This window comes from Balaenoptera musculus, chromosome 16 (genome assembly GCF_009873245.2).
Source record: "Balaenoptera musculus isolate JJ_BM4_2016_0621 chromosome 16, mBalMus1.pri.v3, whole genome shotgun sequence".
Classification (NCBI taxonomy): domain Eukaryota; kingdom Metazoa; phylum Chordata; class Mammalia; order Artiodactyla; family Balaenopteridae; genus Balaenoptera; species Balaenoptera musculus.
Window position 1 is genome coordinate 9,811,211 of NC_045800.1, and position 18,857 is coordinate 9,830,067.

Genomic DNA, 18,857 nt, shown 5'->3' on the forward strand with positions numbered 1-18,857 from the left:
GCCCTTACAAAATATTTCCATTACTAATGTAAATGTTTTCTTGCAAAGGGACAACTCCTACTTGGTTTTCAGAGTTTTCTCCAATTCTGCTGTTTCTTAGAAAATAACCAGCTTAAGATAATATTCCAAAGAGACACATTTTGGGGTGGCAAATTCTGCTCCCCTACATTATAACAGGCTTTATTTTTTTTAGAGAAGTTTTAGATTCACAGCAGAATTGAGCCATTTTTGATACTGATCTGACATCACCGTGGTGTTTGTTAAAAGGTGTCTATTTCTGTTATCAATTTCAGTATATATACAAAATGTATTTTGCAGTTATACTTGCTGTTTTATGATGTTGTTTTCAAAGTATTACCCTTCTTTTCGACTGAATATAATATGCGTCATTTCGTTATGAAAGAATTTACTAACTAATTAACTGAAGGGAAAAATAGCAGTGGGTTTTTTCTGGTCCACTAACTAGAAGAAGCATTTTTCAGCCTTTTTCATGTCCTGTGAATAGGATAGTGAATGTGTGCCTTGTGATTTGTTATTCTGTTTATACTGCTTTGCTGATTGAGAACTGTATTTATATATTTCATGTTTTGGCAGCTTCAAGCAGGAAAAGAATTTTTAGGTCTGTTTTGAAAAAAACTGTGACAGGAATGCTACATATGTACATGACAAAGATGTATGTAAATTATTGGAGATTCAAGGAGACAATAGTTTTCTTGGAGAGTATATGCTACTCTATCATTATTTAAAGTGACTTCTGTCAGATGAAAAATTAATCAGTCCAGTCAATCTAAGAAAGAAATGGAAAATTTTATTCAAGCTAAATTGAGGATTATAACCTGGGAACAGCCTCTCAGAAAGCTCCAAGAACTGTTCTGGCCGTTAGAAGTCAAAGCACAGTTACAGAAGTTTTTTGACACAGGGGCCTGTACATTAAATGATGTATTATTGACTTACACAATCCAGATCTGCAAGTACAAAGTGATGGGTTGTGTGACCCCTTACAAGATCAAGATGGAATGTTATCTTTTAAGGAGTTGTCTTTATGGGTGCTGGGAGAATGTTGCGCTTTATTGTTGAGGAGGTTTGGTGGACGCATAATGCAGATACACAGTGTACATTAGAGGGGAGAGAGGAGGCCAAAGGACAGAAAAATTTTTTATGTTTAAAATTTTCTTATCTTGCCATAAAATATGAATTTTATTTCACACTTCCATCATAGTTGATGCATTAAGTACTGAACCAGAAGCACTTCTAAACTCTAAATGTAGTATGTATAATATAGTTAACATGCACATACTGGAGAAAAGCACGGAAACCCTACAGTAGCAAATTTCTCATTTTAAAATAAAAATGCACCATGCCTCATTTTTCTCCACTATTAAAACTGGGTAGTCTTTCAAGTATTACTTTTTATTCTTGCGAGGAAGGGCAGAGATTGTTTTATGTTAGGCTAATGTGAAAAGAATCGAAGACCACAAATGTTGCACTTTAAATTTCAATAGAATTATGTGCTTCATATCAGCATTATGAAATTTTAAAATTTGGTGTATCCTGCACTTTCAGAAATTTCTCCTAACAGTTAATATAATTGAATTGCATATTAATATCATTTAAATTAAGAAAAAAATCTTACGGTGCCTTTATTTTAGTATACCCTGTCATCTAAGGCCTAGATGATACTTACTAGTTAATTACGTGGCTTTGGCATGCACTAGTAGTCTTTTAGGAAAATATTTGCTTTAGTTTTGGGAGGAGGAAGTGTCTGATATATTTTTTAAGCTTTATTATGAAAACTTTAAACATTCACAAAGTAGAGAGAATTGTATAATGAGTCCTCACATATTCATCTCCTGTCCTCACTAGTTTAATATGACTCTTCTTGTTTTATCTGTGCATTCCCCACCATTACTTTCCTCCCAACCCCCCAGTGATTTTGAAGGAAATCCCAGATATCATGTAATTTCATTGAGAAATATTTCAATGTGTACCTCTAAAAGAGAATCAAATTATTTGTATTCCCAGTGAGTACTAGCTAGCTTTGTTGTGGAGAGGAAGTTCAAGAGTGCTTGGAAACAGACCTGCCATTGCATTTTATTGTAGTTAATTTGTATTCAGTAAGATCCAGAGTTTATATTACTTGGGTTTTTTTTTATTATTACAATACATCTCAAAGGATTTGAAGTGTTGATTTTGTAAATAACATCTAAGGAAACATTATGAATTACCATCATGAATGTGTATGAAGTAATGTGACAGTCCTCATTTCAGAGCTAATCTACGATTTGCTTTGTCATTTTTTCATGGCTCCTCCCCAGCTCCAAAATTAGTTTCTTTATTTAAATGCTGAGAAACAATCAGCATGTAACACTTATTTTCAGATGAAATTTATAAGGCTCTATTTGTGTCAGAGAAAGAGAGCAGAGAGAAAAAAATATGCATATGGGGCTGAAAAAAAGAGGAAGGGGCAGACAGTGTAAACATCACAGCCTGGGTACCAGAGAAATAACTTCCCCTTTCTTTCACTCTCACTCACCCAACCTCCTCTCTTGGTCTTGACGTTTTAATTTCTCTGTTTTCTTGGTTTCCCCTTTGGTTTATATCTTTTTCTTCTCTTGGCATTTACCTAACTTTGCCTGTGGCATTTATGATTAGGAAGATTGCTGATTCCTCCCTTGGAGAATGTTTTATTATATAGGGGTTGTGAGATAAAACTTTAAAAAGCAAAATATTTTAGGACGAATTTGTTGTGCTTTGTTTGTTTTTATACAGATTTTGAAAAATGTTTATTTAAACTCCTTCACATAGTTGGGTACCTACTATGGGCTAGATTGAACTTTTCTGTAGTCTGTGAATGAATGATACAATGTATGAAACGTTAACTATATATAGACATTTAGGTTCACTTTATGTGCTCTTTTTGAAAAATTTTGTAATAATTTTTCCTTTTTTTGTGTGTTCTCTTTTGCTGCTCATTTATTGGATGAAACGGATTCTATTCATATGTGACTCTGCAGTTCACAAGATTCCTTTGCAGCTCACCTTTGGAGGTAAGATTACTCACTGACCTTGAAATTAGAATTGCTATTGGTATCTTTTGTGAGGCATTTATTTGATAATTTAAGAGTGATCATTTTGTCATGATGTATTCTTCGATACCAGTAATGAGATGAATGCAGACTTTCCTTTATAAGAATTCCTAAAAGTTACAGAGCTTTGTGAGGGCAATGACCTTCACAGCAGGTCATTGCCTTCATTTTAATAGGTAGAATGAAGTCAGTCCATTTTAAAGAGCCTTGTTGTATCTCCTTACTCCCATGCCAGTCTCACATTGGCTTTATCCTCTGTAAACTGCCCTGGTGTTAAAGGAGAACTGGAGAAGTCTGGGCAGAGGCTGTCATCAAGGAGGTTTCAGTTAGTTTGAGAGAACTTTTTAAAATCCATGAATTGATGAGGGAAGACCAAAGGACTTCCCTTGTATTGAGCTTCATCTTAACACAGGCATGATTCTAGGTGCCAGATTCACTTTCTCATCTAATTCTCATAATGGTTCTGCAATTTAGAACTGAAAATCCAGTGATAAATTGTGAGATAAAGAAAACTCTTAGATAATCAGAGAACCAGTTATCAGGGTGAGCTGTGGTTGATAAGGAGTTACTTGGAGAAGATGGATGAGGCTTTGGGAAAGGAGTCGGAAAGGGGAAGCAGCTGGGTGTGTGGAGGGACATTGGACTTGGTACCAAACTTGGGGTTAAGATCAGGTCCTCACTTACTAGCTGTGTGACACTGGGCAGTCGCAGCTTCCCTGAGCCTCAGCTTTCTCATCTTTAAAATGCAAATAATTTCTACCTCTCAAATGAAGCAATGGGCAGGGGAGCAGTTTATCAAGCGCTATTCACATCTTACTAATATTTTGTATTCTTCTCTCAGGCTATGCTTCAGGCTATGATAAGACTCTGTCCCTGCCTTTCATTTGCCCTTCCTTTGGCCTCTATTGTTTACTTCACTCTGTGTTCCCTTCCCCACTCCCAACCTCTTCAAGTCATATCCCGCTTCAGGGTGAGCCTAGATGCTGTGTCCTCTGTGATGCCCTCTCTGACCGCTCCACATAGAGGCAGTTGTTCCCTTTTCTGCTTCCATAATATTGCATTCTATGATTATTGAAGCTACTATTGTTATGTGGTGTGGCCCAGCCTCCTCGTGGCCTCCTTGAGACTTCCTGGTGGCCAGTTTGAATGATTTCCAGAGGAAATTGAGCAGACCAGAGGGGGTAGTACCATCCAGGCTTGGTTACATTTTCTAAATGTCCAGGACCAAGGGGGAAACAAAGCCTGGAAAGATCCTGGGCTTTGAAATGAGAGATCCTTGGGTGACCCATGAGTAAGTAATTTCATCTTTCAATTAATGTAAAAAATGGAGGTAATAATAATACATAACTTACAGGGTTATTAAAACGAAATGAGATAATGTGTGGTAAACGCTGAGTACAATGCCTGTCACACAGAATTTTAAATAGAGTTTGGTGTAAAAGCAATAAAAATTAAAACTGTACCATAAGAAACTTGAAGACAATGTAAACTATATAGTCTACTCTTTAATCGATAAAGCACTTTCTAAGTATAGAATGGGAAGTATCACAAAGGAAAGGATGAAAAAATTAGATCTGATTTTGTAAAAAAATCCATGATTTGGTTCATGAAGACATACGTAGTTAAGAGGCAATTTGGGAAAGTGTAATAAAAAGATTATTATACTTAATATAATCTCTTAGAAACCGTTTTTAAATGCAGTGTTTTCTTTTACATAATATTTGGTTGGATTTTATCAGATAGTTGATCAGCTGAAATACAAATGGTACTATGTTTTTTAAAGTTTAATCTTATAAGTAATCAAAGGAATGCAATTTAAAATAGCAGTTATATACAGTTTTTTAACTATCAAGATATCTTTTTTATTTTTAAGTGAATGCTTGGGAAGATGTGATGAGATGGAATGTTTTTAAACTTCATCCTTTATAGAAATCAGTATGGTCATATACATGAAAGATCTTATAGAAATGCATACCTTGTGGTTGAGTAATTCTAGTCTAGGAATCACTGCCAGAGAAATAAAGATTGGGACAAAACTTGCTTAAATATGTTTGTTACAGCATTATTTATAATGGCAAAAATTTATAAATAATTTAAATGTTCAACCGTAGGAAAAGGTCATATAAATCATGGTGCAGCTGGCCATATGATAGAACACCCAGTAGCCATTAAAATAGTGATCATGCATGTATGTTCATGTGTATACATTGATGAAAAATAGCAGTATAAAATACTTTTGCTTGTACTAAGAGACAGAAGCAGGCTGCAAAATTATACATGCAGATCTCAATTTAAAAACAATTTAAGTATACAGAAATTAGTTAGGAAGGAGATACACCAAATGTTAGCATTAACTACAAAATGCTTAATTATTTTACCTCTTGTTCTTCCAGGAAGGAGTCACATGGGGAGAATGAGGTACCTTGGTAGGTTTTTGATGATGGCTCTTATAGTCAGTGTTTGACTGAGATGTACATCAGGGAAATCTCTAATTGATGTGGAAACAGGGTCTAGTCTTGGGGGAAAAAAGGCACTGGCAGGAGCTTAGATGAAGAGATAACGTTGATAATGTTGATAATTAAGGCTGGACGCTCATTTAAGCAAGAGCTCAGAGGAATAACCAGGAACAGGGGTTTTGAGCGGAAGGCAGTGAGGCTGGATTAGTTTACCTGCACAGGGAGTAAATAAGGAAGCTGGAGCTTGATATCTGCTTCACTGGGGCAGAGTAGCAGTTTGAAGATGTTACTAAACAATGGCAAGGATGCTTTTCAATAGTCCTCACTAACAGACTTTTCTCAAATGTAAGCTCAATGAGAAAGGACCATGTTTTTCTTGCTCCCTTGTGTTTCCATGTATTGTTAAGTACTATATAGGAGGCACTGAATAAATATTTGTTGAATGAATGAATGAATAAATAAGTAAACTAGGCACAGCTAAGGTTGAGAGTAGCAAGCTTTTCCCCATAATCTGGCAGGACTAGCTAAGAGCACGTAAGGTCTAATATTTATGTCTCAATATGGTTAAGTCTCTCTTCCCAGCTAGATTGTAGCTACTTAAGATCAGGATCTTTGTCTTTTTCATTTTTGGATGCTCTCAGGTATAAATAGGGCTTGGAATGGTACCAACCATATACCTAGAGTTGTACCAAACAAATATTTTTAAAATTACATCTTATTATTCGTATTAAATATTGGGAATCGTTGTGTAGAAGCTTAAGTCTTCGGTGAAAAGTAGAAGGGAAAGTATCATGATCAAAGTTTAGTGATAGTTTCTGTTATTTTCTGTCTAATCTGCTTTTTCCATTTAATGATCTGGAGTTACATTTTTACCTTGGCTAAATTGATCTTTTTTCTTACTGGGCTTATGGACATGGAGGAGGCAAAAGAATCAAAATTAAAGATGACCAATGTGCTTTTCTTTTCTTGAAGTATTTGGGAAATACTTTGAGGGCATTCTGTTGATATGTTTCTGGCTTGGAATTTCACAGGGGCCACCTGATGGCATACTTAGTGGCTGCTGCCCCTGAATTTCCAGCAGCACTGAGCTCAGGATTCTGTTTCGCGCTGCCTTGCAGAACTTGAGAGCCAAACAAAGCCAGGGCAGGAGAATGCTGAGACTCTCTAAATGTTTAATTTTGCCATTAAGCTTATGCTTCAGCTGGAGAAGGAAAATTGCAAATATGGGTAATACCCAAATATTGATACCTTACCTAATTTTGAATAAAAGAAAAATAGTTCAGGTGGAGACAGTAAAATACATGAGGTTTGCAGTTGAAAATGAAGGAGACTTTAAATTTCATTCTGCCCACAAAAACTAAACTACTGTGAATGAACCATGTCCCTTTGTTATAAGTCCTAAACGGTGAACTGCCACATGAATCTAACAAAATTGTCGGGTTATAGTAATTACATCAGTAATTTGATCTGCTGTCATTTGAATGGAGCCATGTGTGGAGAGTCAGTTACTTCCCTCTGTGGGGCTGACCCTTTTACATTTCTGTAAGCTGAAGACTAACAGAGCTCATTAAGCTCTATGGGAAAAGAGCTTTTGTCACCTCGTCAAGTCCGGCAACATATTTCCATTATATTCCTAATTTCGCGTGGCTCTGTAGCTGCTGATGTGCATTCCCCTGCTAGGTTTACATGGGATCTCTCCCTTACAGACATTTTTATTGACATTTCTAAGCCTGAATTACATTTCGTGTGGCACCACCTACAGATGTCTTCAATTAAATATAGGTAAATAAAAGGGATTATGTATGAGAGGCTAAAAGATTCTTCAAATTCTCTTCTAAGCCATACTTTGCCAGCCAATCCAGTAGCGTGAAGTCTCAGCATCATTTTGGAGGTAGAGAACTACAGAAGAGGCATTTGTAAGAAGAGTTAAACCATGTGGGAATGTGGGTCACTTAGGATTCTCTTTAAGGATGTCCTATTGCTTCATTTCAGATCAATTAAAATCTTCTTTGTTAGCAGTTAGCATAATAATTTTTGGAGAAGTTAGCAGCTGTAGTATATGGGGCACTATCCTAAACTCTCTGCTTACATTATTTTAATTTTCGTAGAATGTCTATGCGGTAGTTATTTCCAATTTCCTTATGAAGAAAATTGAACCTAGAGAGGTAGTTTAGTTGAGTTCAATATCACAGCTACTAGTGAATGGCAACAACATGCTTAAAATGTCTTATATTACATGAAGTGATGATGATATTATTTGAAGGAAGACAGTGATAAATTTGAGATGTGCCAACCTTGGCACTGTTGACATTTGGGGTTGGATAAATCTTTTTCGTGGGCACTGTCTTGTGCATTGTGTGATGCTTAGCAACATCTCTGGCCTCTACCCAAGAGATGCCAGTAGCACCCTTCCCCCTGAGTTGAAACAGAATGTCTCCAGACTTTGCCAAATATCCCTAGGGGGTAAAATGGCTCCCTGTTAAAAACTACTGCCCTAGAGCAGCCTTAACAAAAAAAGAACAAAGAGAGTTAATAATCCAATAGCGATGATAGTAGCAATGATAACATGTCTTCAGTCTCACAAAAGGTGGGAAAACGAACAGGTGAACAAAGGACAAGGGAGACAAATAGAAAACAAATAGCAAAATGGTCCACTTAAACACAACCATATTAATTATTACATTAAATATTAATGATCTAAACCAAAAATCTGCTCTATGGAAATGTTTTATATCTGTGCAGTGGAAAACATGTATGTAGTCAATGGTCATACACAGTCACTGAGCTCTTTAGGAACTGAATTTAAAATACTTTAAATTTTAGTTAACTTATGTAGCCACATGTGGCCAGTGGCTGTCCTATTGGACAGTACAGGTCTAAACACTCCAATTGAAAGTCAGAAATTGTCAGACTAGATAAAAGAAAAAAAGCAAACTCCATCTTAAATATGAAAGCATGAATAGGTTAAAAGTAAAAGACCAGAGTAAACTATACCATGTAAATACTAATCATAATAAAAATGGAGTGGCCGTATTCATACGTAACAAAATAGACTTCAGGGCAAAAGCTCTTACCAGAAGAAAAGATGGACATTTCATAATGTTAAAATAGTCAGTTCATCAAGTGAGGACAGTAATCCCAAATGTGGTACACTTAATAACAGAACCTCAAAATACATGAAGCAAAAACTAATGGAACTGAAAAGAGAAACAGTCAAATCCACAGCTATATTGGAGACTTTAGAACAACTTTCTCAGTAATCAATAGAACAACTAGGCAGAAAATTACAAGCAATTTAGAAGATTTGGACAAAACTATCATTCAGTTCCACTTAGTTGACATCTATTGAATGCTGTACCCAATGACAAAATACATATTTTTTCAAGTACATAGGGAGTATTCTCCAAGACAGATCATATGCTGTACCATTATACAAATCTTAATAAATTTAAAAGGATTGAAATAATCTCTGATCAAAGTGGAATTAAATTAGAATCAGTAACAAAAAGAACTGTTATAGTTTAGCAATAATAGGACAAACAACCTAATTTAAAAATAGATGAAAGACCTGATTATATATTTCACCGTGAAGACATACAAATGGCTAATCAGCACATGAAAAGATGCTCCCCATCCATTAGGGAAATGCAAATTAATACCACAATGAGATTCCAACATAAACTCACTAGAATGGCTATAATCGAAAGATGATACCAAGTGTTGGCGAGATGTGGAGACATGGAACCCTCATACATTGCCGATGGGAATGTAAAATGGTATAGCCACAGTTTGGCAGTTTCTCAAAATATTAAACTTAGGGTTACTATATGACCCAGCAATTTCACCCTTAGGAATATACACCTAAGTGAAATGAAAATGTTCAAACAAAGGCTTGTATGTGAACGCTCATGGCAGCATTATTCATAATGGCCAAAAGCTGGAAACAATTCAGGTGTCTGTCAGCTGGTAAATGGATAAGCAAAATGTGGTATTTTCATACAGTGTAATACCATTCAGCAATAAGAAGGAACGAACTACAATACATGTAACACATGGATGAACCTTAAAAACATTTTTGGAGGTGAAAGAACCAGGCACAACAGACTGCATATTGTGTCTTTCCAGCTATATGAATTATCCAAAAAAGGGGAATTTATAGAGTCAGAAAGCAGATCAGTGCTTGCCTGGGGTAAGAGGTACGAGCGGAGGATTGACTGCAAGTGGGCTTTTGAGAACTTTGGGGGGGGGGTGGTAGAAGTGTTCTCAAGTTGGATTATGTGGTTTCACAATTCTGTGAATTTGCTAAAGATCACAGAATTCTGCGCTTAAAATGGGTGAATTTTATCATATGTTAAGTACACCTCAATAAAACTGTTTGAAAAAAAAAGCTTATATCATTTCTTCATCCTTTAATTTCTCAAAATGTTATGGAAAAGGTCTGACTCAGCTTGGCATCTTCCCTAGTTGTCGTCTAGGTGTTTACACAGTTTTAGCATTTGCCAAGATAGTGTTGTGTATTGAAATAGATGTTTTAATTTAAATATTAACTAGTTAATACCCAATATTAAATAAAGTTAGCCATTAATATTTTTCGGTAGCTTGCAAAACCAACTTTCTAAGTTTTTTTTTTTTTGGGGAGTTGGGAACTACTTTGCTCTTTCTTGGAACTCTGGTAGACTGGGATCATATGTGTATATTTGGTTGTGTGTATGTGTATGTATGTGCACTGATTGCAAACTGCAGGTAGCACGGGTGGGGATCTGGCTTTATAGCCAGTGGTAACATTCATTCATTTTGCTGTCAGGAAAATAAAGGACTATGAGAACCTAACATCTCTTCAGTCTGTCAGCATATGAAAAATAGCATTGTTTGGAATGGCTCTGGCAGATACCAAGATATCTCCAGTGACCAGAATTTGGAAGAGGGAATGGCTCTTACCTCAACTGGGTCCTGTAGAAATGAAGGGAGCTTGCAGAGGTGGCAGTGGGAGGGGTGAGGTGGGTGGAAGGTTGAGTTGCCAGCCTTGAGCAGGGAGTTCAAACAGTTTGACCAAATAAAGAGGACACTGAGCTGGCCTGAATTGGAGAGCTGTGGAGATAAGGCTCGGAAGAGGGTTGAGCTGGTGACTTGTGGGAAGCTTTTACCTGCTGTCTGGTATAATGCTTGGGAGGACCAGCAGTGCTGAAAGAGCTGGGGCCAGGGCAGACAGAGGTCACTAAAGAGGGGCCAGATCTTCTCAGAGAGTGGTTGTCAGTCTGCTGTTTGTTACTGACTAATCAGAAATGGAAAACTGGGCAGTGGCTTGATCCACTGGGCAGAAGTGGGAACATGAGTGAAGATCGCTGCTTTTCTAGTTACGTGGGTTGCGAAACAGTCATGCAGTTTTCAGGCTGAGCCCTGTGTTGTAGAATCACAGGTCGAATAGGCAAGGTAGCGTTGGCTGAGGCACCAGTTAGAATTCCGGAGCCAAATCCCCCAAGCCATTGGGATTGTCATTTGATTGCTCTCCCTTTCAGTTGAGTCTGAGGCCTCTTGGGCAGTTCTGGTTGGGGTGAGCCTGCTGACAAAGAACCGGTTGAACTGAAGACATTATTCCTTCCCTCAGTTCACTTCAGGAATGCTGGGACAGCTTTCACGCGATCGTCAGAATAGTATTCCCTGGGCTTACGGTGGCATTCAGCAAACGCTGGTTGAGTTCATAAATGAACTTATTCTCAATTAGTTTCTGGATATCACATGATAGTTGAGCCAGTGTAAGCTGAAACCTTATGTTTTGTAGTGAAATTATATCAGCTGGAAGTCTTTTCCTGGAAACTGATCTCACATGATAAAAACTCAAAATTGATTCAGAGAATAAAAGAAAGCACACTAGAATAGAAAACCAAACATTAAATAGAAAAATGCCATAAATTTCCATGTTGAAGATTTTTCTGCATGGGACTTGGATTAGTTTAGGCATTTAAGTCCATTCAAGATACCTTTTTGCCAGGTCAGCCTTCCTTTAGCAAGTAGTGGTATTCATCCTTACTCTGAGGATCTCTCAGCTGTGTTCACAGTTAAGGTCATCTGCCTTGACGATTTTCATTACCCATTAGATGTGCATGAATGCTTCAGAAAATGTTTGAATGGTAAATCCTGGCATGGATTAGTTTCCATGGGGATGTCAGTCTTGTTTGATGTTGGTAGTCATTGAGTTCTAAATAAAAATATCAGTTTGGGTTGTCACCGTGGGATGTTTTTCTCTTCTGTCAGAAAGATTGGAAAAGCAGGAGGCTCAAATTGAACCGACAGTAAGTAAGGGCTCACATTAGGGTAGTCACTCTTGTTTCTAAGGTGTTTGTCGTAGTGCTCAATAAATATTGGCTGATATTTAGAATTGAGAAGTTTGGGATTCTACTACTTTTCCTTTTGAGCGTTTAGATAGAGCCTCATAGAAGTCTTTTTGTTGGATGATTAGGATTGAAAATATAAAGGAAAATATAAATAAAATATAAGGAAATGTCAAAAGTAAACAACGGATGAACATCTTAATTTTTATCTATTTGTTCTGTAGTAAAAATGCAGAAATAAATTCCTTTTTTATTTCTGTCACATTTATTAAAAACATTTACTGTAAATCTTTTCTCAACTACCTATGCTTAAAGTTCAAATTTTTGTCATTACAGTGTTCTTAGTTTTAAGTTGTAAATGTTAGGGTAAACTTTTTTGCTTTCTTTGAAGCATTTTAGTTCCTAAGAATTCTGTCATTGAGACATATATTTCTTGATTCGTACTTTGGTTTAGTAAATTGCTGAAGTATCTCCATTCATTAGGTTGAACAGGGCATGTTAATATATTTTGGTTGTGTTTTAGCATGGTGTGCCACAGAAGCAATGTCCACTGAGAAAAACACTGAACTGAAAGTTGAGAATTCCAGATCCTTCCTAGCATTCTCCTAAATTGGCTGTGTGACCTTGGGCAAGTCCCTTAATCACCTTGACCCTCACTTTTTCACTTGGAAAGTGAGTAAGACTATCTCAGATGAAGACGTCCCTTAAAACTGGGTGAACTTAGCCAACATTTTAACATGTTTTATAGCTTCTTTTCAGACTCGGGTATTTTAAACCAGGCAAATAAAATAAGCTTCCCCCAACCTACAGCTTGCTGTAGTTCTGAAGCAAGTTGACGTTTTACTTAGAATGGTTCTACTCACTTTTTTCTATAAAAACAAGTCTTACCCTGTTAACTTGCATACCCAAATGTTATTTCTCTTATTTTTGTCCTTAATATGGTCTCAATCGTACATATTAATTATATTTTTAATAAAGTGATAACTTGTTTCATAGCAAAAACTTGAGGTAGGAAATTGAGAACTACCTGTTATAGATAAGCATTATAGCAGACTGAGAAAGTGCGTAAATACAAACATCACAACTTTCTTACAGATCCCTTTTACACCTTCTCAAAGTGGCAAAGATGAAAATGTTTATTGACATGACCTAAAGATATAGCCATTCTGTAGCATATGTAAATATGAAGTAAAAGTATGTAAACTTAAAATTACGCTTGTTGTTTTAGTGTTCATTCTTACTTAGAAACTACCAAGGCATCCAAAGATTATTCATTAAATTTGTTGATTTACATTAATCCATATTTTAAAATTATATAAGTATCTTAGAAATTAAGCCAACACAAAACATAAAAGTAATATGGGTTGCTCAACATTAATAATCATTAGGGAAATGCAAATCCAACCCACAAAGACATACCACCTTCATACCCATTAGGATGGCTATTATTAAAAAACCAGAAAACAGGAAATGTTGGCATGGATGTGCAGAAATTGGAACCCTTGTGCATTGTTGGTGGGCATGTAAAATGGAAAGCAGTATGGTGGTTCCTCAAAGAATTAAAAATAGAATTACCATATGATCTAGCAATTCCTCTTCTGGGTATATACACAAAAGAATTGAAAGTAGGGACTCAAACAGATAATTGTACAGCAATGTTCATAGAAGATTATTCATAATAGCCAAAAAGTAGAAGCAGCCCCTGTGTCTACGGACAGATGAATGGATAAACAAAATGTGGTAAATACACACAGTAGAATATTATTTAGCCCTAAAAAGGAAGGAAATTCTGACACATGCTATACAACATGGACAAACCTTGAGGACATTATGCTAAGTAAAATAAGCCAGTCACAAAAGGGCAAGTACTGTATGATTCCACTTAGCTCAGGTACCTAGAGTAGTCAAATTCATAGAGACAAAGTAGAGTAGTGGTTGCTAGGGGCTGGGGGAAGGAAGTAGTGGGTAGTTATTGTTTAATGGCTACAGAGATTCAGTATGGGATGATGAAAAAGTTCTGGGGATGGATGGTGGTGATATTTGCACAACAGTGTAAATGTACTCAGTACCCATGAATTATACACTCAAAGATGTTGAAAATGGTAAGTTTTATGTTATGTATATTTTACCACAATTTAGTAAATATGTTAAAACGTCAGAATTATAATTCAATTCAGTTGAACACAAATTGGCATTTTTCAAAATCTTAAGCATTGTATAGGAATAGTGTTTAACTTTTTTGATTAGTAAACCAATGAGTAGTTTTGGAAGTTTATTAAAACTGTTTTCTTCATTACACAAAACCTCCCTCATATATTCTTTTAAAAATCCACTCATGTGTTATATAGTAAGTCCCCTACATACGAACCTTCAAGTTTCGAACTTTCAAAGATGCAAACATGGGATCGTGTGTCGGATCGTGTGTCCGATCATGTAAGTTAGTTCATGTGTCTGGCATACATTGTCACGTGCGTGCATCCTGTACGAGTGGTTGTGCTTTTGTGTACTTTACAGTACTGTATAGAGTACAGTAGTAGTAGTCTTTATTTCAAGCCCAGGATGTCCGGAAGCAAGCGTAAAATCAGCAGTGATGTATAGCTGGTACTGCTAAGAAGCGCCAGGGATTGGAGGCCCAGAGAAAGGATGAAGGGAGACAAGAGGAAGAAGTAACTGAAGAACCGAAGAGATTCACGATGTAGGAAATGGCAAGGGGATTTTCTTTACTTGAGGAGGCACTGTTAGTTTTTGAGGCACAGGACCTGAACGTAGAACGGTACACGAAGGTTACAGCAGCCATTCAGAATGCAATCCAGTGCTACCATGTCATCTATGACGAGGAAAAAAAAGCCACTACCCAGACATCACTGGATCGTTTTTTCAAGAGGGTGGATAGAATTGAATCCAGCAAGGAACCGAAACCTGTGCCATCAACGTCAGGTGTGTGTGACATTGCAGCTTGCCCTCTGTCTCCTATTGCTGACGATCCTTCAGCTCTACCATCTCCCACCTCCTGTCCCTCCTCCATGGAGTAACTCTTCTTGCCTGTTCACTCGATGCCAGACCCTGTATGCCAGCTGTTGTACTGTACTGCTGTACTTTTCAAGGTACTGTACTGTAAGATTAAAAATGTTGTCTTTATTTTTTGTTTTTTTCTGTATTATTTGTGTGAAAAGTATCATAAACCTATTACAGTACAGTACTATATAGCCGATTGTGTTAGTTGGGTACCTAGGCTAACTTTGTTGGACTTATGAACAAATTGGACTTATGAACACACTCTCGGAATGGAACTCGTTCGTATGTAGGGGACTTACTGTATTTAATATTAATAAACCTAAGAAAAGACGTAACTTTCTTTCTTCCTTCCTCCCTCCCTTCCTTCCTTCCTTCTTTTCTTAACTAATTAATTAATTTTTTTGGTTGCGTTGGGTGTTCGTTGCTGCGCACGGGCTTTCTCTAGTTGCGGCGAGCGGGGGCTACTCTTACGTTGTGGTGCGCAGGCTTCTCATTGCAGTGGCTTCTCTTGTTGCGGAGCATAGTCTCTAGGCATGTGGGCTTCAGTAGTTGTGGCACGTGGGCTCAGTAGTTGTGGCTCACGGGCTTAGTTGCTCCACGGCATGTGGGATCTTCCCGGACCAGGGCTCGAACCCGTGTCCCCTGCATTGACAGGCGGATTCTTAACCACTGCGCCACCAGAGAAGCCCCAACTTTTTTTCTTTCTTAAACCAAAATTATTAAACCAAAATTATTAAACCAGTTTGATTTATGTTAAAAATGTTTCTGAACTAGCAATTTCTGTAAGGAGTTTATTTTCTGTGGAGTTGGAGAATATTTGATTTATATAAATGCTTATTTCTATAAATCAGTTTTACAAAGCTCCTCTAATTAAGAGATGTAATAGTGTGATTTATTAATACTCTCTGGATGTAGGAAAATATTTCACGTACAGTAAGAAGTAAAGACTTTTCTGAACTTTAGAGTCACAAGCATATAGAGAACTTTTAGCTTCATTTCTCTGTTATTTCTCTGAAAATTAACACAGAAACTCGTTGGTTCAGAACTCAAAAGATCTGCTCTCTTTAATTGATTGAACTCACAAATAAGAACACAGACAAAATCAAACAAACCAGGTTCTTTGTCTTCTCTCATCTGAAAGAGAATAGATCTTCATCATCCATCCAACAGGGACTATGAACCAGAATCAACTATTGCTGCCAGTAATGGGGATAACTTACTAGTCATAAGACATAAACAAAACACACACTTAGTAGAGAGACAGAAGAAGACAGAGAAAAACAGAGCAAAGTTACATAGAACTCTGTTGCTACATAGGAATCTCTTTTTGAGAGTCAAGAAAAGACATGCTAGTCTTAACATACTGTGAGGGCACTTATAAATTATTTAGATCCATCACGTGAGTTAGTTCACTTGAGCTTCTTGGTGGATGACCTCCAAAACTGTTAAACTATAATTTTCCAGAAGTTAAAATTATGGCCTTCATGCAAATACAGCATGAACACATGTCAAGTTTTATTTGACTTATTAATTAATGCAAGAACCAGTAAGACATTAGAACTGGTGTCAAGAATAGCATTTGTGAAAATACAGATGTTGATATATACATATATCTGATATATATCTGCAGGCAATTTAATAAAAGGTTGAGATGAGATTGCTAAGTTAGATAAATACAACTGGCTATTGTCTTACAGGGCATTAAACTGTAACCTTTTGGGTTATTTGTTCCACTAGACAGAAGTCTATAAGTTAACCTCTACCCCAACCAAATTGAAAAATAACTCAGTCAATAGAGAATCAAGCCCAGAACTATCCTGAAAGAACACCCAGTAATTTCTTTGACCTTTGTCAAATTTCACCTATTAATCATCTACTTAGCACTTACTAGTAATTCTTCAACCTTGGATTTTAAAACTCTTTTTTGATTATATATTAATGTATGTTATTAAAAATAACAGACTGTTTATTTTTAAAATATGGACAGTAGAAGAATAAAAAAAAATCACTCATAAACTCTCTACTGACAATGTTAGATGTTTTTTTCCCCATCTTTACAAGTTTGTGTGTAGTTACACACACATAGAAATTTTTCATACGCTTGGGATCATACATCTTATTTTATATTGTTATGTTTTTACTTAATTTGGAGAAATGTTTATAATGTTATTAAAAATCTTGGTAAACATAATTTTTAATTATTACATAGTAGTTCTTTATATGGATTACTATAATTATTTTATTTTACAATATTTTTTAAAGATTTTTTTGATGTTGACCATTTTTAAAGTCTTTATTGAATTTGTTACAATATTGCTTCTGTTTTATGTTTTGGTTTTTTGGCCGCGAGGCATGTGGGATCTTTGCTTCCCGACCAGGGATCGAACCCGCACCCCCTGCATTGGAAGGTGAAGTCTTAACCACTGAACCGCCAGGGAAGTCCCTACAATTTTGTTTTAATTTGGTTCTTTCTCCCCAGTTTGGAAGTGAATAGAAGTTGTTATGCATAAATGTCATGGTCTTGTTTAATATGAGCTGATTAAAATTTTCAGGTTAGATGCTACTGAGTATTTTTTATTGAAATTACCAGCAGAAATTGAGGTAGATGATATAAAGAGTGTGCTCCTCTCTAACGACTGGATAATCTTCACCAACTCAGGGATTCTGATGAAATTGAGGCCTTTAGATGTTTAACTAGCATAAAGTACTGTACTGCAACCTGAGAGAATTGTGTGAATAGGAAGAGTGAATGAATTCTTCCTAATCTGCAGGCTGTAAATGTTATGTCATTTATATTACTTAGTAAAATTAACTTTTATATATTTCCTTTGTGAGCAGAGAAAATGTTGCTTAAAGTAGAATAACAGAATATTGTTACTTTTACATGTACTTTTTTCTTCTTTTTTAAGGATCATTTAAACTTAATTGCCTTTGGATTGAAATATAGGTGATGATAGGAAATAATCACATTAGAATAAGCCTGTATAGGCTAAAATTTTTGGTGCAGTCTTATTACAGAGTTAGCATTATTTAATTTATAAATATATGTAACTAAGATAATTGTGTGTTTTGAAGGTTATGATCAGTAAATTTGGCTCCTATAATATAAAATGGGCTATAAAATGTTGATATCTAGTGTAGTATCAAATCAGAGTACTTGCAGTTTGTGTTAACTGTCAGAATCAGTGAAGAAAAAAGTAACCTCAAAATGCAAAATATTCCTTGCCAGTGGAGATTACAGTGAATATTGGTAGCTAAACATTAGGTAATGTTCCTAACTAGTTCAAGGCTATAGTTGTCTTTTTCGGGAGGTGGGATTTTGCCAGGGGAACAAGAACTCATTTAATAGCAGATCTTTTGTTCTAATGGAATGTTCCTTGGTGGGAACTACATGTCCAACCACCATATATTTTCTCAGAATTGGCCCTTAATTTCACATACTTTGGATATTAACTGGAAACAAGGTTGGAGTCTTTTTCCAGGTAGACTGTTATTATATCTACTATACAATATAGCTGTGAACCCGGAGTTGTGTTAGTTTTGGTAGCCATCTTTAGTGTACTGATTGTCTGCCAGAAAATTAGGAATTGGTTGCATTCAGTTTTTAAATCACTTGTGCAAAGCTATGTGATATATTAACCGTGAGTATTGCTATTTGCATTTTCCAAATTAAATTTATTATTATTTTAAATTTCTTATAGACTATATTGTTTCACATTTTTAAATTTAGTTTTTGGGTCTTTTTTTTTTTTTTTTTTAAGAAATCATGTAAACTTTGATGCCATACTGGTTTAGCACACCTTTGAGTTTCTTTTTTTTTTTTTTTTAATTTTTATTGGAGTATAGTTGATTTAAAATGTGTTAATTTCTACTGTGCAGTGAAGCGAATCAGTTATACATATACATATATCCACTCTTTTTATTTGATTTTTATTTTTTAATTAGTTAATTAATTAATTAATTAATTATGG

At 36.0% G+C, this 18,857-nt stretch overlaps 1 protein-coding gene across 8 annotated transcripts in view; it reads left to right on the forward strand.

The window, feature by feature from the left end:
• The window catches only part of ATE1 (arginyltransferase 1), a 159,785-nt gene that overhangs the window by 44,091 nt on the left and 96,837 nt on the right, over positions 1-18,857 (forward strand). For all 8 annotated transcript variants that reach the window (XM_036828492.1, XM_036828494.1, XM_036828496.1 and 5 more), the window contains exon 8: positions 3,015-3,047. In XM_036828492.1, the coding sequence (XP_036684387.1) occupies positions 3,015-3,047 (33 nt within the window). The remainder of the gene's footprint in view (positions 1-3,014; positions 3,048-18,857) is intronic.